We start from the raw sequence: 25,807 nt of genomic DNA on the forward strand, positions 1-25,807 counted from the left end.
TTAATTGCACTAACAGAGTATTTGACCAGTTATTGCTCCAGTATACAGTTGACTGAAATTTCAGTATAATTTAATTTGTATGTTAGTGCTGTTAGCTAGCGGGTATTGATAGCTTAGTGGCATTACATTGATCATGGTAATTGAGATAATATGTCATAGTTAATAATAGTCACACCTGAACTACCCGTTTAGTAACAGCACAGTCTGAAAAAATACGTGTTGATTAAACACCTGAACCCATGTTACTTAGCCCGTTAGCCTTAGCTGACTTGGTAACTTTGAGATAGGCGGGCGATTGTTGACCTTTAAACCCGAACTTGAATCTTTGATCTAGGTGACCTTTGATCCTGATCACTGAGCTTCATTCTGAACTTTAATCTGGACCACAGAGCTTGATTCTGAACTTTGATCCTTGTCACTGAGGTTGATTCTGAACTTTAATCTGGACCACAGAGCTTGGTTCTGAATTTTGATCCTTGTCACTGAGCTTGATTATGAACTTTAATCCGGACCACTGAGCTTGATTATGAACTTTCATCCTTGTCATGGAGATTGATTCTTAACTTTGATCCTGGTCACTGAGTTTAATTCTGAACTTTTATCCTTGTCAGTTTTATTTTTAACTTTGATCCCGATCACTGAGCTTGATTCTGAACTTTGATCCAAATCACAGAACTTGATTCTGAACTTTTAGCCTGACAACAAAGCTCAAAGTTGAGTGCTGCTGTAGTTTTGAAGAGTGACGCCACTGCACAAAATCTCGCCTGCAGGATGATAACATTAAAGCACATCATTCATTCATTGTTAGAAACATGACAAAGGGACCTGATTGTCTTCAGACCCGTTTGGACTGTTTAAGGCGTGTCTCAGATGAGCGTTTATCTGCATGATGGGAAAGCTGCCAGGATGAACCCGTTGGTCTCCCCCCTCCATGCCCCCGCCCCTCTCGGGATAAGATTTCACAGCACCGTACATTTTGCTGAAACTATCGACTTCAACATGTGGAACTGGAGAACAATCATTGTAAGAAAGGATGACTGTGTAATGTGATGAAAGGAAAAACAGACTCAGACATAAAAACATGGTGTGTTTATTGGTTGTGCCAGCGTGGCGACGCCCTCACAGTCAGGATTAAAGCCACAGTGTGTCGGATGTAGGAGAGGCGTGTCTCAGCAGAAATTGAATATAGAATTCATATCCGTCTGTTCATTACTGTTTAATTAGCTGCAAAAACTAATCAGTTTCAATCGATGTCATGAGTTTAGCGTGTGAGCCCTTCATATCCACATGGAAGTGCGCCCCCTCATGGAAGCCGCCATGTTGCACCACCATGTTGATACAGTAGCCCAAAAGGGACAATTTAAAAGGGCTGAGCTACTTCATAGTGATGTGTACATGAGGCCAGTGACCCATCCATCATGTGTGTATTACAGTGCAGCAAAAAAATAATAATTCCAGTTGGAATGGATTTCTGGAGGATGGAACGAAAGTTTGAAGGTAGACGGGGAACAGTTTCTTTTCTGCTTCCTTCCTTCCTCACAGAACTGCCTCGGGTGCAGGCTTACTTTTTCACTTTGCCCTGAGCGGCCACAGCCTCCATGGCCTTCTTTACGGTTTCCTCATCTCCTAGGAAGGACATGGGCTTAACGGGCTTCAGATTGGCGTCCAGCTCGTAAACGATTGGGATTCCTGTCGGCAGGTTCAGCTCCATGATGGCTGCATCGCTCATATCTGGAATAGTAACAGACATTTAGGTCAATATATATAAAAAAAACAACAAAAAATAGAGGGACTGCAGCCATGTGGCGGGGGGGGGGGGGGGGCTATACAGTAATTATTTAAAGTTGCACACACAGACAATACACACCAGACACCATGATCATTTCAGCTACACGCAACTTCAACCGCACCTACACTGAATACATATAGTCCCACTGAGTACAGTGTTTAATTAACTCTTACACACTTGATTTAACACTAATAAATTTGATTTAGTTACATTTTGAATGGGAGCAGGTGCACTGGCTGGAGGGTTAGTTTATCACTGATCACTGAATGATAATGGTGTTAAAGTGTGTTTCTCTCATGTTTTTGCAGATGTCAGCAGGGTGTAAGTTATACGTATGCATATAACATGTAGTAGTTATATATACGTAGTAAAAGTAAAAACACCTTAACTTGATGATGAGTGGTCCCCCAATGCTCTGATAACTCATAATGTAAACATATCTCAGTGAGTAAAGGCTGCATCAGCCCTCTAAGGCTTTTCATTAAAGCTACAGTGTGCAGGATTTAGTGGCATCTAGTGGTAAGGTTGCAGATTGCATCATGCCATCGTTTACATTTTTTTTTGTCGTTTTTACCCAAGACCATCAAATATGGCCACTGGGTATTGAGAAGGCTTTGCGTCCGCCCATCTGTCTGTCTGTGCTCAGCATAACTCCAGTCTTATTCCTGCCAGGGTCTTCAAATTCACAGGGAGCATTCTTGGGAGACTGACCTTGGACAAGTTCAAAGATGGCTAACTGTGACCTATTTCAAAAGGTCAAAAGGTCACATTCTGTTTCCTATTTTTATGTTCATACAGCCGAGGGTATTTTAGCATTGTATTATACATTATTTCCCACACAGATGTGCAGCAACTTTGGCGCACATATGGAAGTGGATATTTTAAGAGGTTAAAAACTCACATCCTGTTTCATTTTGTTCCATTTTGTTTTTGAGTGGCGGGGGTGACAGCCAATCAGGGCAGAGCTACACCATGACGTCAGTGGCTGGTCTCTCCGAAACTGCTTTGTTTGTGTGTTTATATACATGTCTCTCATAAATTTTGTAAAAGCTAGTGAGAACTGAAAACGCAGTTTTTGGAACCTAATAACACCTCTCATCTTATTTACAAGACATTTCGTGAACGTTAGCTTGGTGATGTTACAGGCTGGTAGCTAGCTGCAAAACTCATTTCTGTGTAACCATACCCTCTTAGTCATAGATTATGTAAAAGTTAGCCAGAAAAAAAAAAAGCACTTCTAAAACAGAAAATGCTGTTTTTGTAACTTGATAGCACCGTTGGAATAACAAGACATTTTACAGCATTAGTGTGCATACTAACTTCCGCTAACTCAAAGCTAACTTCCTATGGAGTTAAATTTGTCTCATTCATACCTGTAAATGCACAGAGCGCGATCTACAAATAGTCCTTGATTTGCAACATCAACAAATGATGAACATGTAAGGATCTTAATAATTAAATAACTGCAAAATATAAAGAACACAATGCTCATACAGCCGATGGTATTTTATCACTGCGTTATATTTACTGATCATCCATTTCAAGTGTCAAAGGTGGAGTGAGTTTATACCTTTTGGTTTGCTGTATCAACATGGTGGCCTCCATGAGGGGGCGCACTCCCATGTCGATGTGAAGCACTTGTTCTAAGCTCATGAAAACACCGATCTGTTGTTCCAAATAATTTATGATCCTTTGAACAGATGGTTATGAGTGCAAATATTGCATTTCCACAAGTAAACGCCCCAAAAATCCTACATACTGTAGCTTTAAATTAGGTTTTAATGTCATAAAAGAATGAAACATATTAAAGCCCGAATGTGTGTACTTTTTTATACGAACCATCTTCTTACCCGTGTCCTGCTGCTCCTTGAAAAAGGTACAACCTTTCGACATAAAGGTCGTGACTGTAACCGAAGCTATGACTATTTTTACACACACACTGACTGTACGTGTGGATGCCCGAGTGTAATTATGTCTTGGCGTTGTGTTCAAATCCACTAAAACTTCAGGATTTTTGCCTGATTTAATAGATGATTGTTGAAGTTTTGGTATTTGTTTGCATTCTTTTGTCCAGCTGCTTACCCTCTAAGTGCTTGACGATGCCACGGAGGCTGTTCCCGTGAGCGGCAATGAGGACGTTTTTCCCTGCTTTGATTTGAGGAACGATGACTTCATTCCAGAAGGGCAGGGCCCGGGCGATGGTGTCCTTCAGGGACTCACATGTGGGCAGTTCACCAGGTTTCAGGTCTTTGTAGCGTCTGGACTGGAGGTCGGTAGGACATTGCAGATTGGTAACTCACTGACAGCTTCATTCATTCGATGTTTTGTCGTTACCCAGAATGCAACATATGCAACAATGCATCAGCGTGACATAGATGAAGCTGATTCACATTTTAAGTATTTGAAGAATATGCACCGTTGCACAGTAATATCAAGGGTGCACCTAGCTTCATTTGGGGGAGGGGGTTGCTGGAGACACGCCCACAGAAAATTTTTTAAGCCTTTTTCCTACATTCTAAAGCAATCTGTAAAACAGAAATTTTATTTCAAGCACCAGAAATTTTCTGAGGAAAGTGACTTCAGTTCAAATTTCCCATATTTGATCACATCTGTAATCAGTAGCTCAAAGCTGTGGGGGTTGTGACCCCTCAAACCCCACCTCTAGGTCCACCAGTGGATATGTTGCATTGTGGGTACTGACTAAAGACTGAATGTGCGTGTTCTTCCCAATTTTTATTTTTCTCACCTCACTGATGTTTTTGTAGTAAGGGTGGGCGCTGTCCATGGGCGGGGGTGGGATGTCAAAGGACCGACGCCAGATCTTCACCTGTTCCTCACCGTGTTTTTCAGCTGTCTCGGCCTTGTTGAGACCAATCAGGCCTCCGTAGTGGCGCTCATTCAGGCGCCATGTGCGAATAACGGGCAGCCACATCTGGTCTGTGCCTTCCAGGATGGTCCACAGGGTTTTGATGGCACGTTTAAGCACGGAGGTGTAGCACACATCAAACTTCATGCCAGCCTCTTTGATGGCCTTAGCGCCACACTTGGCCTCATTCAAGCCCTTCTCGCTAAGGTCGGCGTCGAACCAGCCACAGAAGCGGTTCTCTTGGTTCCAGGTACTCTCGCCATGGCGAACGATAACCAAGCGATGCACTCCAGCCATGATTACAGAATTTTCCTGATGAACTTCACCAAACACAGGAGGCTCAGCCCTTCTGAGGGAGACACACACGCTGCCAGAATGCCACACGAGCTTTTTATAACAGCAGACCAGCCTCCTAAAGGCGGCCACCCTCTGACGGACAAGTAGTCCTGACCAATGAAGCTGCACCTCTGCTCAGCCTGCGCACTGTGGCGGTAGCCGGGAAGGCCAGAGGTCAAGTGTGAAGCCAGAATAGCAGCATGACCTTTAAACTGAGATCTGTGGAACAAAGTGTAAAGATCAGAGTTACTGTGTGCACAGCAGTGTTGTATAAAGTACCGGAAAATCACACTTAAGTAAAAGTACAGATACTCATTTAAAAAAATGACGTTGGTAGAAGTTCAAGTCACCGATTGAAATGCTACTGAAGTAAAAGTCTTAAAGTATCTAGTATTATTGTACTAAGTATGACACGTAATGTACAACTACAAGTACAAGTAAATGTTAATAATCAAAAACGGACTGATTTTTTTTTGTTGTATTAAAGTTTATCTAGGCTTGTAAATGACTGGTAGTATTAGTCAAAAATACCTGAAAATTGTGCACATCACACAAAAACACTTCAGAAACAAGGTTTCAAAAACTAAACGAGAGTAGGCTACTCACTAGGTGTTCACAGGAAACATTATTTCTATATGTATTTATTTTCATGTTACATGGTTTTATCTTTTCTGTTTGTGTTTTGTTTCATTAGGTTCTTTTTGTCTCTTTCTCTAAAATTGTATTGTAACATGATTAGTCTATTATTATTGGACTATTATTGTCTATTGTGTTGACTATTATTGTTGTTGCTATAATATATAAATAAATAAAATGTAAAAAATTACAATTTGACTCTTTTACGAAACGACACAAATCAACAAAACGTGCTGATGCGAACAGCTTAAAGCTACCTTTAACATTGAAAACGCCATAGAGACATGCTAACGCGTTAGCATCGGACACGTTTTTAAAGTTATAAAATACATCAACTGTTTCCGAAGACCATAACAGGTCGGTTTTTAACATAAAAATTAAATATCTCACAGACATATGCTCTTCGGAGTTTTAGCAGGACAAAATTAGGATAAAGCCTAAATAAACGAACCCACGAATCGTAGCACTCTTCGAAGCACTGCTTCGACCTGCGAATCACTGCTTTGATTGGTTGAAGTTTCAAAGCAAAGCCGCGCTGCCAGAAAAGTTGATTACAGACCTGGGGGCCTGTACTACGAAGCGGGGTTAACTTACTCAGATGTAAACCAGGATCACACCTCTTAAACCGGGGTTGACAAAACCTGGTTTCCCTAAGTGGTGTTAATCGGTTACTACGACGCTGAATAAGATGTTGATTTGTTGACCTGTGTTAACCTAAGTGGAGTTTGTGCGCGTTCACATGAAAGGGGCGGGTTGCAGCACACGTCACCATTTTTCAATGATGGCGCGGTCACCTTACTTTACCGAAGAAGATATGCACCGATTATTATGTGGAGCTACGAGGAATTTAAATTAATGTTAAGGGGGAAATCGAACACATCGTCTGCCAATTAAAGCAAGACAGGCTTGTTGGCAAATGCGTACGTACAATTCAATTGTTCCCCAAATCTGTTACAGATGATTAACCTGTGGAATGTCTAATATGTGTAAAAAAAAAAATGACCCTCCTTTCATTAATTACGCCCAGATGCAACACGATTCAGAGGTGGGTATAGGCCTACTAATAAATTTAGGTTCATTAATGCAGGGGTGGGCAATCATGTGCCATAAAGGGCCGAGACCACTGCAGGTTTTTCCATGCAACCAGTCACCTCAGCAGGTGATTTCATTAATGATCAGGTGTCTCAGCAGGTGATTTCATTGACAACCAGGTGTTTATGTTCAGAGGAGAAGCTCATCAGCAACCCACCTGCTGAGGTGAATGGTTGCATGGAAAACCTGCAGTGTCTCGGCCCTCGATGCCCACCCCTGATTTAATGTTTCCTAAATAGGCTACCTTGACTGTATGATTGCTATTCTTAATCCTGTCAATATTTCAGATGCAATAGCAGTGACAAACGCACCTGGCAGCAGGTGAAGATGAAATATAAAAACATCCTTCAGAACGGTAGGTTTATATTCATAGCTTGATAAGCCCCACTTCGCCTAATTAATGGACATGCATTAGACCTATTTTGATATTACTAATTACCCACGATTGCATAAAACCCTTCTTTGATTTGCATTGCTGATAAAATGGCCAGGGAAAACGACAAATGCATGCAACAGTTTAGATAGAGCAAGTACTACCTTGCAAATCATACGACATACAGTATTCTTGCTCAGATGTTCAGCATCACGATGGAACACATAAATTGTCCATGGCAGAATAGGCACAAGGCACATTATCTGCTCGATCGTCGGGCATTGCTACACTGTAAAAAATTACTTGTTTTTACAGGAAAACGCTGGCAGCTGTGGTTATCAGGGAATTCCTGTAAAACATACAGCAGCACAGTAGATAACATTACAGACATAATATGTATATGGATTTACAGTGAATGAACCACGGCTGACTCACATTAAAAGAACTGTTAAATCTACAAACAAGAGCTCTCTTTTTTGTACATTTAACTGCTGTATTTTTTACAGGAATTCCCTGGTAACCACAGCTGCCAGTGTTTTTCCTGTAAAACAACAGTCTTTTTTTACAGTGTAAGATGGGTGATGTTACAGACTTCTGGCCCGATCAGCTGACAAAGATAACGATTCCCTCGACTGAGAATCTATATCTTTCATAGAGAATAACGTCCAGGTATGTCAGCGGATTCTGGCGGTCTTTTAAAAACCCTCGCCCTGCAAAGAGAGCCCCTCACAATTTGTGCCCCAATATCAAACGGATCAGCCAGGTAGGCCGGCATTGTCTTCGGAGTGGATTGAAGGTGGATGGACGATACTTAATAAGGGAGTGGTTAAGCAAAAACCTCAAGCTAACCTAGAACATAACCTGCTCGGAGCAGGTTTGGCACACAGCATAAATGCCATGGCAGCATACCTCGATCAAAACCTATCTACCTTTCGTAGTACGGGTTAACTGGGAAGTTACTCCACACATCATTAACTTACTCCCGAGTTACCCTGATAAGCCAGTAACCCCGCTTCGTAGTACAGGCCCCACTGCAGGTCTGTAATCAATGTAGAGAAATTATCATTTCCTGACAAACACCCCACAAGTGCACAACTGCAAAAAAGCTACCGGACATGCCTCATGACAATCGGCCTGAACTTCATTGCAGTCACTAATAATCAGTGGTGTCTCTGGGTGAAAAACACAACTTTTTTGTGTGTGTGTGTGTGTTGTTTGTTTTTTTTTTCTTTTTTTTTGTAACGAGTAACGGCATAGTGCATAGAAATGTATCGGATAGTAAGTGGTGTTGTGTTGGGGGGTTGGCTGGATGTTTTTTGTTGTGTTTCTTTTCTTCTGCTCTCCAGGTGGTATGGCAAACTGGTTTTTGTCTGTGGAGAAGGTGCTGGCAAGAAGAGTCCTTCACCCTCATCAGCATTATTAGCTGCACCTGTGGAGGATGTTCACATGCAGGCCCTACTGACTCGCAGCACCTGTGGATGATGCTCACGTGAAACTTAAAGACTTTCAGCTGAAGCAGATAAGATGATGGCATTCTGCATTTAAGCCATGAGTGGTTCAAGCAGAATTGCCGGGAACTCGACCTTGTGACGTTCGTTTGTGAGACGCTGAGGACCCGCGACATGGGTTTGACACATCGTGCCTGTGAAGGAGGACGGGTGAGGGGACACATGCTGTCAGCACACATCAGAGGTGATTATTATCTGAATGATCGTTAATAGTAATTTGGCATTCTGTTACGCAGTATATTTGAACATTGATGAGAATTGTGCAGTAAGCTGCTCATTTACATAAAGCTTAAATTCAGACCTGAATGTGTTGCTGATAGTGTGTGCCTCTGAAGGATATTTGCTGTAGCTCTGTTGACTTACCTACACCCTTTTCCATCCTTCACAGAGTCAGTTTGTTGTGTCCACCTGGGGGTGTTTTGGCGTGAATCTGAGTCCAGAAGTGCCGAGGCTTCGATTCTTTTGGGCGCTGGAGATGCGCGCGTCCTTCACTCCGCCAGACATAACCTAAATATTTATGTTGTACATAATTATTGCACTGGAGGGGAAATAAAAATCGTTTTGTTTGTGGAACCGCTTTCTGGTTATTTAGCGCTGGTTCGGTCAGACTTTGGTCCGCTCCTCACCTGCGTCATGCACATAACAGTAGTTCCGGCCATTCCAAAATGGACCCAGTGGCAGAAGCGGTTCCATTTGCTGAAGAGTTCAAGAACACTTGGAGAAAATATGGGAGCAATTACAGCATCTCGCAAACCAAATTAAACAAACAGATGCGCCCGCGTTCCAGAGCTTGCAGCGCAAGCCGTTCCGCTTCCTGCTGCTCCAGCTGCGGCACCATTGATACCGGTGCAGATAACTCCGTCAACCCAGAGATTGCGCTTCCGAACCATCATTTATCAATCCGGAGCCTTATGCGGGAAACGTTGAAGCCTTGCTCCGTTTTTGATGCAATGTTCTCTGGTTTTTGGCTCAGCGACCGGCTTCCTCTCTTCTGATGGTAGCCGTGTCCTCATATGTGACAATTTGCTCCGAGGTGACGCCTTAGCTTGGGTCACTGCGTTGTGGAGGAATAACTCCCCATTGTAGGATCCTTTAAGGATTTCTCCTGGGAGTTCCGCTTGGTTTTTTGACCATCCGGTGAAAACAAATACCATTGCCCAACAGTTGCTGAATCTCGGCAGGGGTAGGCGGAGTGCGGCAGATTATTCCGTGGATTTCCGAATTTTTTCTGCTACAGTCCGGTTGGAATGCCGCAGACTTTAAGAGGAGTGTTTGTGGATGGTTTTTGAACGGATTCATTAAAAGACGAGCTAGCAGTCCGTGACGAACCAAAAGATTAGATGAACTAATATCTTTAGTTTATTCGTCTTAGATGATCGGATAAAGGACGTGGACTCGAGAGAGAGCGGACATCAGAGCGGGTTTTTTTCGTCTCGTGCTTTCCCCGACACAGATCTGGGCTGCCTCTTCTTTGCCCGCACTGAGACTCCTCCGACGGGACCTCTGGCTCCACTTGTGGATGAGCCCATGCAGCTCGGACGAGCTGAAGCCGCCATATTGCCCCGGTCACATAAGCGTCAAGAAGATAGTGATGGACTATCTCCAGGTGATCTGGGAGCAGGCATAATATGGACACACACACACACAAAAAAAACCTTTGGTTGTTTAGTTATTTGGGCCTATTTTTGTTTTTTTTTTGTAAGGGGTTCTAAATTGTTTGGGGATTTAGAGGCAGTTCTGGTGGAGTGAACGACTGGCAGTTCAGAGCTCGGCTGGACTCAGGTAATCAGTTTGTGTTCATATTTGGACTTAGGTATTTCTGTTGAGGATTGGGTCGTTTTGTTTTGTTGTTTTTTATTTCCCTGCTTTCCCTAACCCTAACCTCACATTGCTCTGAGACCGTTTGTCTTTTGGGTTGTGGGGTGGTGCAGGCTTGGTCACGCTGAGCATTTCTCAGAAGACCTCTGCACTGGGGGGGGGGGGGGGGGGGGGGTTGTCAGGGGCGTTTTTTTGGGTTTGGTTAGGGCCCGGTTACCTCTCCAGCACCTGGTGGGCCATTTGACCGTTCGTCATTGGTGTTACCGGGGTTGTGGTGTTGCAGCGGAAACATACCTTCACGTCGGAGTGGTCTGGGGCCGAATTCTGGGTAGTTTTTCTGTTTCCTTCCCAACTTTAGTAGGTCTTTGTTTGCCGTTCGGCCCCCCCAAATGAGCTAACGATAGGCTATGGGAGTGATACTGGGGTCTTTCGGCTGTGGCTGGGGGGGGGTAACAGGGTTTGACAGTTGTTTATTTTGCCCAAGTGGTGTTTTTAATGAAGGTCCGCGCGGGGTGGGTTGCGATTTTTGTGTTATGTTTCCTTCCAGGTTCCACCTCCAGGGTTGATGGGACGGTCCTCTGGGGGGAATTGATTGTGGGGCCGATTACCAGTGTGGCCGGTTCTGGGGTTCCTGGGTTGTGGGGAGGGTGCCTCCTGGGGTTGATGGTACGGTCCTCTGGGGGGCGCTGTTCCTCCGTGTAAACCTGGGGACCTCTGTAAGATTCCAGTTTTGGTTGTCTTTCCTGGAACTGGCGGTAAAGGTCTTCTGGGTGGCTCTGCATATCGTTCTGGGGGGGGGTTGTTTGTTATTTTTCTTTGTGAATTATGTTTGTATTATGTTGTTGGGGTTGTGTTGGGTTATTGCATTTGGGAGTTTTTCTTTCTTCCCGGGGTTGGATGGGACGGTCCCCTGGGAGGGTTTGGGTGGGTTTTTGTGTTTTTCTTCTATGTTGGGTTGTATATGGGACTTTTTTGGGGTTTTGTTGATGCCAGCCGGCCTTCCAGCCGTGGTGCCCTGTCCTGCCGTTTGCTTTCTGTCATGGACCCCGGAGGGAGGTGTTGCTCTTGGGCCTGGTCTGTTCGGTCGCCGGGAGGCTTCCCGTTGATTGGGGGGTACTGTTGTGTGTTGGAAACTTAGACTTTCAGCTGAAGCAGATAATGAGATGGCGTTCTGCATTTAAGCCATGAGTGTTCAAGCAGAATTGCCGGGAACTCGACCTTGTGATGTTCGTTTGTGAGATGCTGAGGACCAGCGCCAGGGTTTAACACATCGTGCCTGTGAAGGAGGACGGGTGGGGACACATGCTGGTCCGCACACATCAGAGGTGATTATTGTCTGAATGATCGTTAATAGTAATTTGGCATTCTGTTACGCGTATATTTGAACATTGATGAGACTTGTGCAGTTTGCGTCTCACTGCCGTGGCGTACGGACTGATGATCCTCCACCGTTGTGAGAAGCTGCTCATTTACATAAAGCTGAAATTCAGACCTGAATGTGTTGCTGATAGTGTGTGCCTCTGAAGGATATTTGCTGTAGCTCTGTTGACTTACCTCACCTTTCCATCCTTCACAGAGTCAGTTTGTCGTGTCCACCTGGGGGGTGTTTGGCGGTGAATCTGAGTCCAAGAAGCGCAGAGGCTTCGATCCTTTTGGGCGCTGGAGAGCGCGCCGTTCCTTCACTCCGCCAGACAACCAAATATTTATGTTGTACACTAATTATTGCACTGGAGGGGAAATAAATTGTTTTGTTTGTGGAACCGCTTTCTGGTTATTTAGTGCTGGGTTCGGTCAGACGTTGGTCCGCTCCTCAACCTGCGTCTGCACATAACAAGAAGTATGCAATTAGGTCGGAAATGTAGTGAAGTAAAAGTGAAAGTAAGCTGAATTAAAAAACTCAAGTAAAGTACAAAGTCTCCCAAACCGTACTTAAGTACAGTAGTGAAGTATTTTTACTTTGTAACTATACAACACTGGTGCACAGAGCAGAAATTCAAAATCATTTTCATGGTACGACTCTTTTCTGAACATCAACGTGTTTGAGATTAAATATCAGCAAACAGTGCAGCTCTGCGTCACACGCTGCATCTCAGTGTCATTTTAATCACACTGTTAGTCACCAGCCCAGACTGAAACATTCACAACGCTTCAGTTGACATTTATTACTTTTTTCTTGATCATTCCACAAAATTGGCAAAATGCCCCTGTAACTGGCAATGATAAATAAGATACATACATACATCTTCAACCGCTTATCCGGAATTGGGTCACGGGGGCAACAGCTCAAGCAGGGGACCCCAGACTTCCCTTTCCAGGGCCACATTGACCACCTCTGACTGTGGGATCCTGAGGCATTCCCAGGCCAGTCTGGAGATATAATCTCTCCACCTAGTCCTGGGTCTTCCCCGGGGTCTCCTTCCAGATGGACGTTCCTGGAACACCTCCCGAGGGAGGCGTCCAGGGGGCAACCTTACCAGATGCCCAAACCACTTCATTTGGCTCCTCTCAACGTGAAAGAGTAGCGGCTCTACTCCGAGCTCCTCACGGATGACCAAGCTTCTCACCCTATGTCTAACGGAGACACCAGCCACACTCCTTAGGAAGACCATTTTGGCTGCTTGTACCTGCGATCTAGTTCTTTTGGTCATGACCCTAACCCATGACCATAGATGAGAGTAGGAACGAAGATTGACCAGTAGATCGAGATCTTCGCCTTTTGGCTCAGCTCCCTTTTTGTCACATCAGTACAGTAGAGTGAATGCAATACCGCCCCTGCTGCATCGTTTCTCCGGCCAATCTCACGCTCCATTGTCCACTCACTCCTGAACAAGACCCCGAGGTACTTGAACTCCTTCACTTCACTTCACTAAATAAGATAATCTGTTATCCAATTTGAATCCAGATTTGGAGTTCTTCCTTGGACCTTCATGTGTGAATGAATGAATGAATGAATGAAAACTGTTTATTTCGAACATTTGATACAACAACAATTACAAGATAGATCAGTAAAGACAACAACAAAAAAGTTCCTACTGTGTACCCAACATGTCCGAAAAGGGGTAGGGTGAAGCATCAGCTTATTTATCCCTACCCCTTCTTCCCCACAACCAGTAATACCCTTTGCCACATATACACATAAATTCCTACACACCTAAACCGATATCAATATATATATACATATATATACACACACATACATATACACATCAACATACACATATATACACATATACATATATACACATATATACACAAACATAAATATACACCTACACATACCTACTTACATACAAAATACTATATATTTACAAGCCGAAGCAAACAACAAAAACACCCTAACCCTCATTACCCTTCCTCCTCCCTATACCCAGAAAAAACCATATTTTTGTACCGCTGTTTGAACTGGTTCATGCTTGGACATTGCTTGAGCCCCACTCCCAATCTGTTCCACATCCTCACCCCACAGACAGAAATACAGAAACCTTTTAATGTTGTTCGTGCCCACTGATGCTTTAAATTAAATTTCCCCCTCAGACTGTAATCCCCTGATCTGTTAAAAAACATATTTTTAATATTTGCTGGAAGTAAATTGTTTATTGCTTTATACACAATTTGTACTGTTTGAAAATGAACCAAGTCTGTGAATTTTAAGAATTTGGATTGTAAAAATAGTGGATTTGTATGATCTCTATAGCCAGTATTATGAATAATTCTTATAGCTCTTTTCTGCATTACTGACAGTGATTGTGTTGTACCTTTAGTATTACCCCATACCTCTGCACAGTACTGTAAATATGGTAAAACCAGTGAGCAGTAAAGAATGCGGAGTGAGTTGTGGTCCAGAATATGTTTCGCTTTGTTTAGAACTGAAATGCTTCTTGACAGTTTACTTTGTATATGTTTTATATGAGTCTTCCAGTTTATCTTATCATCTATTATCACCCCCAGAAACTTATTTTCATGTACCCTTTCAATATCTACCCCCTCGACTTGTAACTGAACCTGTATATCTGTATTACAATAGCCAAATAACATGTATTTTGTTTTACTTAAGTTTAATGATAATTTATTTCTGTCAAACCATATTTTCAATTTTCCCATTTCCATACTGATCCTCCTCAGTAACTCCTGCAAATCCCCCCTGAACAAAAAAGCTTGTGTCATCTGCAAATAATACTAATTTTAATATTTTGGAAACATTGACAATATCATTTATATAAATTAGAAACAGTTTTGGACCCAATACTGACCCCTGTGGGACGCCACAAGCATTGTCCAAGCATGATGATGTATATTCCCCCAACTTCACAAACTGTTTTCTGTTACTTAAGTAGCTTCTCACCCAGTGCAACACCAACCCCCTAATCCCATACTGTTCAAGTTTATTGATTAATATGTCATGATTAATTGTATCAAAAGCCTTTTTAAGATCTATAAATATTCCAACTGAATGTAATTTGTGGTCTATGGCGTTTGTAATCTCCTCAACTGATTCTATTAATGCAAGTGATGTTGAACTATGTGCTCTGAATCCATATTGACTATCAGTAAGTAATTTATGTTTATTTATGAATTTGTCTAATCTATTATTGAATAACTTTTCTAATAATTTGGAAAATTGTGGAAGCAAAGAAACAGGTCTATAATTTGTGAAGTGGTGTCTATCCCCAGTCTTATACAGCGGCACAACCTTAGCTATTTTCATTTGATTGGGAAATTTACCGGTTTGAAATGATAAGTTACAGATGTATGTTAATGGTTCTACAATCCATTCAATGACCTGTTTTACCACCACCATATCAATTTCATTTAAATCGGTAGATGTTTTATATTTACAATTATTCACAATGTCTATAATTTCATTTCCATCCACTGCTGTGAGGAACATTGAACAGGGATTTCTTTCTATGAGATTATTATCCCAATCCTCAGGTTGGGAATCGGGAATTTTTTCTGCCAAGCTTGGTCCAATATTTACAAAAAAATTATTAAAACCGTTGACTACCTCATCCTTATTTCCTTCTTGACATTATTATCAATGAAATACTGAGGGTAACTCTGTTTTTTATTACCATTTTTGATAATGCTATTTAATATATCCCATATTCCTTTAATATTGTTTTTGTTATTATATAATATGTTACTATAATATTCCTTCCTACATACCCGTATAATATTAGTTAATCTATTTTTGTATTTCTTATATCTATTTTCTGCCTCTTTAGTCTTTAGTTTTATGAATTCTCTATACAGTGTATTTTTCTTTTTACATGCATTTCGTAACCCTTTCGTCATCCATGGTCGAGCTTGGATTTTTTGTTTTCTGTAGTCTTGTTTAATTGGACAATTTTTCATATAATGATGTAAATATTTGTAAAAAAGTTTCATATGCACTATCAACATCACTTTCACTGTATACCTTTTCCCAGTTTTGCTCCTGTAAATCCTTCTTTAGTGTGTTCATGTTTTCCTCTGTCCGCACTCGCCTGTATTTTATTTTCTCCTCTGGCTGATTCCGCCGATGGTTTCTATTATAAACGATGAAAACTGGTAGATGATCACTAATGTCATTGATTAATAATCCACTCACAGTGTTATTCTCAATATCATTGCTGAATATATTATCAATTAAGGTAGCACTATGGGATGTAATTCTGCTTGGCCTGGTTTTTGGATATAAACTCATACTGTACATTATACTGATAAATTCATCTGTTATTTTATGCTTATTTGGATTGAGCAGATCAATATTTAAGTCACCACAAATGAACACAGTTTTTTGATTAGTTTTTGAGAACATTTTTCCCATACAGTCAGTGAATGTTTCAATACTAGATCCTGGTGCTCTATATATACAGCTGACTAATACATTTTTGCTTTTTTCTTCACATATTTCAATAGTTATACATTCTAATAAGTTATCAATCACAGTTGTCATATTGTCTACTATTTTATAATCCATGTTCTTATCCACATACACAGCCACTCCTCCTCCACTCTTATTCTTTCTGTTTACACAATTAAATTCATATCCATCCAGTTCAAAATCCATTCCTTTATCTTCATTGATCCATGTTTCTGATATAGCAATTATGTTAAATATTTTTTTAAACTGACTTAAATATTCTTTAATGTTGTTAAAGTTTGCATATAGACTTCTGCTGTTGAAATGGATTATTGATAATTTGTTATCCGTTTTAATGATCCGATTAAACTGTTCATCTGTATAATAGCAACAACTGTCATTGATATTTGAGAAGAAATTATTGTCTGGGTCTATATGTGCTCCAAGTCCAGTACATTGTGGTCTGTGTATTTAAATGTTCTCAGTTCTACTTTTCCATGATCAGCAATCCTTTGAGTTATATCCTTCTTGTCTCCAGATGTAGATGAATAGGTTCCTCTGGTCTGTGTCATGGTGTTGTGATGTGTTTGTGTCCTCATACCTTATTGGTCATATCTGTCCAGATCCTCGCTTTAAGAAACACTATTGTTCATATTTGTCCAGCTCCTCGATGTTCCTTATTGCCATGACTTTTGCTTGTTCTGGTGATCCGTTCAGTTTGATGAATATTTTACAGTTTGAAGTCCATGTGTGCTGGATTTTTCCCTGTTTCTTCAAGAAGCGTGCTTTCCTGGCGATGTCAGCATTCCGTTTGGTGAGATGTTCATTGATGAATACGTTTGTCCCTTTCAGTTTTCTTCCTTGTTTTAACAGTGCTGTTTTGTGTTTTCTGTTGATGAATCTCATGATGACGGTTCGTTTATCACCGTCATTTCTCCGGGGCAGAGGGTGGCACGCTTCAATGTTATTTAAATCCATTTCTATACCTTTAGATAGGAGGAAATCAGCAACCTGTTTTTCCACAGAGCTGACCACCTGTTCACTGGGCTCCCCTCCGCTCTCATCTGTTACCGCCCGTGCGTAGGACCGTGGTTTGATGTGAAGACCTGTGATGATGACGTCGTTGATTCTGGTGTACTGCTCCAATTCAGCCACTCTATTTTCCAGCTGCACCAGATGCCGGTCTTTCTCGGCATTCTGGAGCCGTAATGCCTTCACCTCCTCCACCAGATCCATGATTGATTTCTGTTGCTGCTTCACAACAGAAATCTCCTCTGATAAAAAGTCCAGAGATTTTTTAATATCGTCACCTTCCTCCGCTGTCAGAACCTTCTTAGGCCCCATGGTCGGTTTATGAGCAGCTTGTCGATCGCCGATGTTAACAGCCTGCGTTGTTTATCACCGGGATGGATCTGCACTGCGCTGGTGCCGCGCGGCCTCGGTGTTTCCGCGCTGATGGATCCGCGGTGGCTGCACGAGGCCTCGGGGAAGCGGCACTCGTGACGCAGCGCGCGGCCTCAGTGAATTCACCACGTTGAGCGGGCCTCGGACGTTGTTGCTGTCCAGTCGCGGGGCTAAGTTGCCGGTTGAGGTGGTATTCCCACTGTCCGGGTTGGCAAACACCGGCGTGGCAGATGGCAACTACAAACACCACCTCTGAAAACTCAGGTACAAACTTTTTGCAGCTCGCTCTGACGACACGCAGCACGCATGTGTGCTTCTATAGCGGATTTGTTCTGCATTGTGCTGTGTTTCTGACTCCTCCACTCACTCCCCTTGGGACACAAACTCACGATCTTTGACATAAGAGGCAGATGCTCTAACCAGAAGGCTAAAACCCAGGCTTCTAGCCTTGTGGCCAGAGAGTCCTTTTAGCTGTTGGGGAGTGAGGTTTACTGACTGTCTGTTGCACAGCGCCTCCTGCTGGCCTCCGTCACACTTGTACAAAGTATAATGAAATTTGGTTTAGCAATTTTAAAGAAATTCCCTGGTATGAGATTAACTGAGTGAGCAGGTGTGTGAGTGAGTCTGCTAAAATTTCTATAATTAACGCTATAAAAGTTACCACGTGTTGATCTCATAGATTGGGTTCTGATGGATCCAGACGGGAATCAGCAAACCTCCATTTTGGACCTTTTAATGTGCAAAATGACCAGAACAAAAGGCAAAGATAATTCTATCACGTGAAGGCATGTAACTAACTGCAGCTGCAAAGGCAACTTTTCTGCCTTATTTTCTCCAGTCAGCTCCAAAATGGATTGGATTAATTTTTGGGACATGCCATGCCCTTTCAACAAATTTCATCTACTCAGCAGTTTTTAGGAAATTTATAAAAATGTCTAAAATCTTGCAGTTTTGATGAGAGAGAAGAGTAATTCCAAGATCTGCCAAATTTAATGCGAGTTTTCTTGGATCACAATTTGTCTCTCCACCTAGTTCAATTTAAATTGATTGTGTTTTTTTTATATATTGACCCAGATCTTGGGGTGGATTCTCTGCACCCACTCTTCCAGTAAATTTCATGAAAATTAGTATGGTATGTGAGAAATTCTGCTACAAGGGTGAAAAACATCTTTAAAATGTCCTGGCTCACTTGTTTTGGCAAATCCTTCAAGAAGTGTTAATAAAACACACACAGATATGCAGTGTCATTGTCTTTGTTGCAGTATACCAAAAAAAACCCACCACCTTTTCATCACAAGTAAACCTTAATAGAATCAAATCTATTATTGGAATAAATAAATAACAAAAGAAACTTCAAAAGAAACTTCAATCCAATGAAAAGATTGTTGGTAAAACTGTTAGCAAATATGGGAATAGGGTATTTTTGAAAAGAATTTAAAAAATTTGTGAGTGTGTATTTTTTATATGTGTTGATGTCTGATACAGATGATGCAACAACGGATTCAAAGTTCATAGAATTAAAGTATTACATTCTAAAACATGTTGAAAGACACAAGAAAAGAAATGCAGCACAGCGTAATTTCTACCAGAAACCAGAAAGGGTTAACTGACATCAGCTTTAAAACAAGTGTTTCCTATTCTCCATCAGCAGTCAACCAATGGGAACAGTTTACATTCCTTAAAATGATCTCACGCACCTCTCGCTGTTTACTGATCACAGACAAGATGTCCCCTCTTCCACCCCACTGCCAGGGCTCCATTCCTGCCATTTCCGTTGCCAGGCTTTGTGATTAAATCAACTACTGTCTCCCATGATGGAGACCAGTGTTAAATCGACTACACCACAGACTAAACTTCCTGTACATTGTATCATTGCATTAAAATGATCAACTTTAACTTGCCTCCTGAGTCTTTCAGGTAGAAATAAGAGAAGTTGCAAATACGTGTCACAACATAGCAGATATCAACAAATCCCACAAACACGAACATGCTGTGTGTTGGGAGCTTGTTGCTGAGTTTTAATTAAATCATTGACTCCACAGAGCATAATTCCCTTGCTAACGGGATGCTGACAAAGCCACAGTGTGGCCGATGTCTCTGCAGCCCTGAAGAATATACAGTAAAACTTGGCCAAACCAACATTGTATAAATCGGATATTCACACTCACTGGACAAAAGCAAAAGTCCCAATGCTTTTGTATGTTTCTCCATGTAATGAACATCGTATATAACAGATTTTTTATATTACAATGAGAATACATGCTACAGACACAATTTACAGAACAATTCACAAAACGAATATACAATAAATGCTGTTGGTGCACAGGACAGGGAGTTTCCAGCACAAATACCACACCCATCTCTGGATGGAGCCACACCTTAAACAGAGAGAAAAAACAGAATCAGGCATCAGAAAGACAAATATAGTATAATTTGCCAGCATTAAACAACAAGAAAAACAGGATACGAAGGTGATCGTCGGCCACTAGCTCTAAGCTTCATTTAAAGACCCAGAATTTAGGTAAAGTTGAGGCCGTGGTACACTCCATTTCCCAATAAAATGAATTAACAGAGTAAAAAGCACAGAACTATACTATGCCAGTATGCTAGACATACGAAAGAGAAAATAAGTGCGTCTTAAGTCTGGACTTGAAAGTGTCCATAGAATCTGTTTTATTAACGCTGGGAGATCATTCCACAGAACAGAGACAGAAAGAGAACAGATAAGAGAAAGCTCTATGACCTGAAACTTCTTATTCACCCTTGGGACACAAAGTAGTCCTGCACCCTGAGAACGCAAAGCCCGGGCCGTATGTAAGGTTTAATTAGGTCAGCTAAGTAGGGAGGTGCCAGTCTGTGAACAATTTTATAGAACAGGAACAGGAAGCCAGTGAAGGGTGTAATGTGCCAAAATGGGTGTAATGTGGTTGAACTTTCTGCTTCGTGTCAAAAGTCTGGCTGCAGCATTTGAACCAGTTGGAGAGCCCTAATGCTGGACTGTGGTAAACCAGAAAAAAAAATTGCAGTAATCCAATCTAGAAGAGATAAACGCATGGATCAGGGTCTCAGCATCAGCCATAGACAGGATGGGACGAATCTTCGCTATATTTCGCAGGTGGAAGAAAGCAGTCCTCGTAATATTTCTAATGTGGAGGTCAAAGGACAATGTAGGATCAAAAATTACCCCAAGGTTCCTCACTTTGTCAGTGTGATGTATGACACACGAGCCGAGGCTGAGTGTTAACTGGTCAAATTGATGCAGATGTCTCAGTGGACCAAGAACCATCATTTCAGCCTTATCAGAATTTAAAAGTCGGAAGTTTCTCGACATCCAACTTCTCACTGATGCAAGGCAATCTTCTAAGGATTTTATGTGAATGAGATTACCAGCAGTTATCGGCATGTATAAAGTATCATCAGCATAGCAGTGAAAGTTAATCCCAAAATGCTGCAATGTGTGCCCAAGGGTACTATATGGGTGATTTTTAGACTACGGGCACTTATTATGTCCTTTGATCATATTGTATGAAAAACAGAAAAAAGGGGAAATTTCACACTTTTATAGTTATCTTTACAATGAAAGTGTTAAGAAATTTATTCTAGTAGTCTATGATGACTTTTTCACCTTTTTTCAGCATCATTATATGCAAATATTGCCGTTTTGTGTTGTCCCACACCCAGACTTTTGATCTTCAATGATAAAAATGAATGGTAAAGAAATGTTTTTTCTAATGTTTTAAAATATCTCTGAATAAAATATCAGTAAAATAATCAAAATAATTGGGGTATTCAATGTCATACAACTGTTATGATTTTTTTTAAACAAATGTAGTTGTCCCACACTATTGCCGTAATTTCCACCACAACACTGTAATGTCCCTTTAAACAGTTTGTATGAAAGATTGTTTGGGTAGTTTCTATGGAGATAAACAGTGACATCAGAGCACATGTATATAGTGCCAAATCACAACAAACAGTTGCCCCAAGGCACTTTATATTGTAAGGCAATGGTGTGGAAATTACATTTACAAGGCCAATAGTGCCCGTAGTTAAAGAATCACCCATATAAAGGGAGAAAAGCAGGGGGCCTAAGACAGACCCCTGTGGAACCTAAAATTTCATGTCACTAAGGTTAGAGGTAGTGTTATTGTAAAAAAGACAGTGAGAACAACTGGTCAAGTATGACGTCAGCCATGCAAGGGCACTCCCAGTAATCCCAAAGTGATTTTCCAGCCCATCAAGTAGAATATGATGATCCACTGTATCAAATGCAGCACTGAGATCTAACAGCACCAGAACCATAGTGGTGTCCGAATCCATGGTAAGCAGAAGATCATTCACCACTTTAGTGAGAGCTGCCTCTGTTTTTCTAAAAGCAGACTGCAGTTGCTCAAAGAGATTATTCTCAGTAAGATAGTCCTCAAGCTGCCGTGACACCACTTTTTCCAGAATTTTAGAGCAAAATAATAGATTTGATATCGGCCGATAGTTTTTCAATACACTAGGGTCAAGATTAGGTTTCTTAAGTAATGGTTTAATCACTGCAGATTTGAAACTTTAGGAACAGATCCAGAAGTTAATGAGAGATTAATAATTTCCAGCACAATCGGTCCAAGAGTGGGCCACAGGTCCTTAAACAGTTTTGTTGGTATAGGATCAAATAAACAGGTTGTGCTTTTTGTTGACATTACGAGTTTTGTCAGCATGCCTAGTGAGATACTATCAAATTCTGTAAATCTCGGTAATACCACCGTAATGGTGCCAACCTCAATAGCAGGGTGTAGTGGCTGGGTTAAGGCATGCTGGGATATGTTTAACCTGATGTCTTGTATTTCTTCTCAAAGTAATCCAGGAAATCTTGTGCTGTAAAAGGATAGCGAACTACAGGTGGTTGTCCATGAATAAGTGTTGCCACCGTGTCGAACAAGAACTTTGAGTTATGTTTGTTTTTGTTGATCAAATCACAGTAGTAGGTCCGCTTTGTAGCCAGTAATGCATGCTTATAGTTGAAGATAGCATCATGCCACGCAAAGTGGAATATTTCTAATTTTGAACGATGCCATTTCCGTTCTAGACCTCTTGCCTTATATTTGAGGTCACGCAGGTAATCATTGAACCAAGGTGACTGTTTTTTGGGGGCATGATTTTAACACAGGTGGCGCAATCATGTCGAGTGTAGTTTGAGCACTGAGTTTAAACTATCCACAAGACTGTCTACTGATTGGGTATTTGCCAAATGTGAGGCTAAGACATCAAGCAGTCTAGCTTCAAATTCAGTCTTAGTTGAGGAGTTGATGCATCACCGTAGTGATATATAAGGTTGTTGTTCCACTAAACACGGCAGCGAAACTGTAAACTTCATAAGTGAGTGATCAGAGACCACTGATGTAAGAGGCATGATGTCAATATTCAAGACAGCAATACCACGTGCGAGAACCAAATCCAGGGTATTTCCAGTAATGTGCGTCGAGTCCCGAATGCATTGCCAAAATCCTAATGCATCCACAATTTCTATAAATGATTTACAGAGGGGATCAGAAGGCTTATTTATATGAACGTTAAAGTCACCAATGATCAGAATGTTATCTGCACTAGTTGACAAGTTAGGGATGAATGCATCAAATTCATCTAAGAATTCAGATATGAGCCAGGAGGCCTATATACAGTGACAAAGTAATATGGCTGATTTTTATTCTTCTGACTTTGGCAATGCATAATATCCTGAGCAGAGCGGAGAATCAGATGCTCAAACAAGTTATATTTGTGACCCCCAATAGCTAATAAGCTAAACCTAGATTGATAAATAAGAGCAACACCCCCGCCTTGCTTCAAGCTAAATAAACGAACCCACGAATCGTAGCACTCTTCGAAGCACTGCTTCGACCTGCGAATCACTGCTTTGATTGGTTGAAGTTTCAAAGCAAAGCCGCGCTGCAGAAAAGTTGATTACAGACCTGGGGCCTGTACTACGAAGCGGGGTTAACTTACTCAGATGTAAACCAGGATCAACCTCTTAAACCGGGGTTGACAAAACCTGGTTTCCTCAAGTGGTGTTAATCGGTACTACGACGCTGAATAAGATGTTGATTTGTTGAACCTGTGTTAACCTAAGTGGAGTTTGTGCGCGTTCACATGAAAGGGGCGGGTTGCAGCACACGTCACCATTTTTCAATGATGGCGCGGTCACCTTACTTTACCGAAGAAGAATGCACGATTATTATGTGGAGCTACGAGGAATTTAAATTAATGTTAAGGGGGAAATCGAACACATCGTCTGCCAATAAAGCAAGACAGGCTTGTTGGCAAATGCGTACGTACAATTCAATTGTTCCCCAAATCTGTTACAGATGATTAACCTGTGGAATGTCTAATATGTGTAAAAAAAAAAAATGACCTCCTTTCATTAATTACGCCCAGATGCAACACGATTCAGAGGTGGGTATAGGCCTACTAATAAATGTTAGGTTCATTTAATGCAGGGGTGGGCAATCATGTGCCATAAAGGGCCGAGACACTGCAGGTTTTCCATGCAACCAGTCACCTCAGCAGGTGATTTCATTAATGATCAGGTGTCTCAGCAGGTGATTTCATTGACAACCAGGTGTTTATGTTCAGAGGAGAAGCTCATCAGCAACCCACCTGCTGAGGTGAATGGTTGCATGGAAAACCTGCAGTGTCTCGGCCCTCGATGCCCACCCCTGATTTAATGTTTCCTAAATAGGCTACCTTGACTGTATGATTGCTATTCTTAATCCTGTCAATATTTCAGATGCAATAGCAGTGACAAACGCACCTGGCAGCAGGTGAAGATGAAATATAAAAACATCCTTCAGAACGGTAGGTTTATATTCATAGCTTGATAAGCCCCACTTCGCCTAATTAATGGACATGCATTAGACCTATTTTGATATTACTAATTACCCACGATTGCATAAAACCCTTCTTTGATTTGCATTGCTGATAAATGGCCAGGGAAAACGACAAATGCATGCAACAGTTTAGATAGAGCAAGTACTACCTTGCAAATCATACGACATACAGTATTCTTGCTCAGATGTTCAGCATCACCGATGGAACACATAAATTGTCCACTGGCAGAATAGGCACAAGGCACATTATCTGCTCGATCGTCGGGGCATTGCTACACTGTAAAAAATTACTTGTTTTTACAGGAAAACGCTGGCAGCTGTGGTTATCAGGGAATTCCTGTAAAACATACAGCAGCACAGTAGATAACATTACAGACATAATATGTATATGGATTTACAGTGAATGAACCACGGCTGACTCACATTAAAAGAACTGTTAAATCTACAAACAAGAGCTCTCTTTTTTGTACATTTAACTGCTGTATTTTTTACAGGAATTCCCTGGTAACCACAGCTGCCAGTGTTTTCCTGTAAAAACAACAGTCTTTTTTTACAGTGTAAGATGGGTGATGTTACAGACTTCTGGCCCGATCAGCTGACAAAGATAACGAATTCCCTCGACTGAGAATCTATATCTTTCATAGAGAATAACGTCCAGGTATGTCAGCGGATTCTGGCGGTCTTTAAAAACCCTCGCCCTGCAAAGAGAGCCCCTCACAATTTGTGCCCCAATATCAAACGGATCAGCCAGGTAGGCCGGCATTGTCTTCGGAGTGATTGAAGGTGGATGGACGATACTTAATAAGGGAGTGGTTAAGCAAAAACCTCAAGCTAACCTAGAACATAACCTGCTCGGAGCAGGTTTGGCACACAGCATAAATTGCCATGGCAGCATACCTCGATCAAAACCTATCTACCTTTCGTAGTACGGGTTAACTGGGAAGTTACTCCACACATCATTAACTTACTCCCGAAGTTACCCTGATAAGCCAGTAACCCCGCTTCGTAGTACAGGCCCCCACTGCAGGTCTGTAATCAATGTAGAGAAATTATCATTTTCCTGACAAACACCCCACAAGTGCACAACTGCAAAAAAGCCTACCGGACATGCCTGACAAATCGGCCTGACTTCATTGCAGTCACTAATAATCAGTGGTGTCTCTGGGTGAAAACACAACTTTTTTGTGTGTGTGTGTGTGTGTTTGTTTGTTTTTTCTTTTTTTTGTAACGAGTAACGGCATAGTGCATAGAAAATGTATCGGAGTAGAAGT

The 25,807-nt window shown here is 41.6% G+C and overlaps 1 protein-coding gene across 1 annotated transcript; it reads right to left on the reverse strand.

Moving 5' to 3' along the window:
• Positions 1-1,500: 1,500 nt before the first annotated feature.
• Positions 1,501-5,048, reverse strand: pgam2 (phosphoglycerate mutase 2 (muscle)). Its single transcript, XM_034192656.1, has 3 exons — positions 4,536-5,048; positions 3,872-4,052; positions 1,501-1,731 (listed from the first exon to the last, which is right to left on the reverse strand). Exons 1-3 carry the CDS (start codon positions 4,950-4,952, stop codon positions 1,562-1,564), a joined length of 768 nt encoding a protein of 255 aa, XP_034048547.1. The 5' UTR covers positions 4,953-5,048; the 3' UTR covers positions 1,501-1,561.
• Positions 5,049-25,807: the final 20,759 nt, after the last annotated feature.

Source organism: Thalassophryne amazonica, chromosome 17 (assembly GCF_902500255.1).
Source record: "Thalassophryne amazonica chromosome 17, fThaAma1.1, whole genome shotgun sequence".
NCBI classification, from domain to species: Eukaryota; Metazoa; Chordata; class Actinopteri; order Batrachoidiformes; family Batrachoididae; genus Thalassophryne; species Thalassophryne amazonica.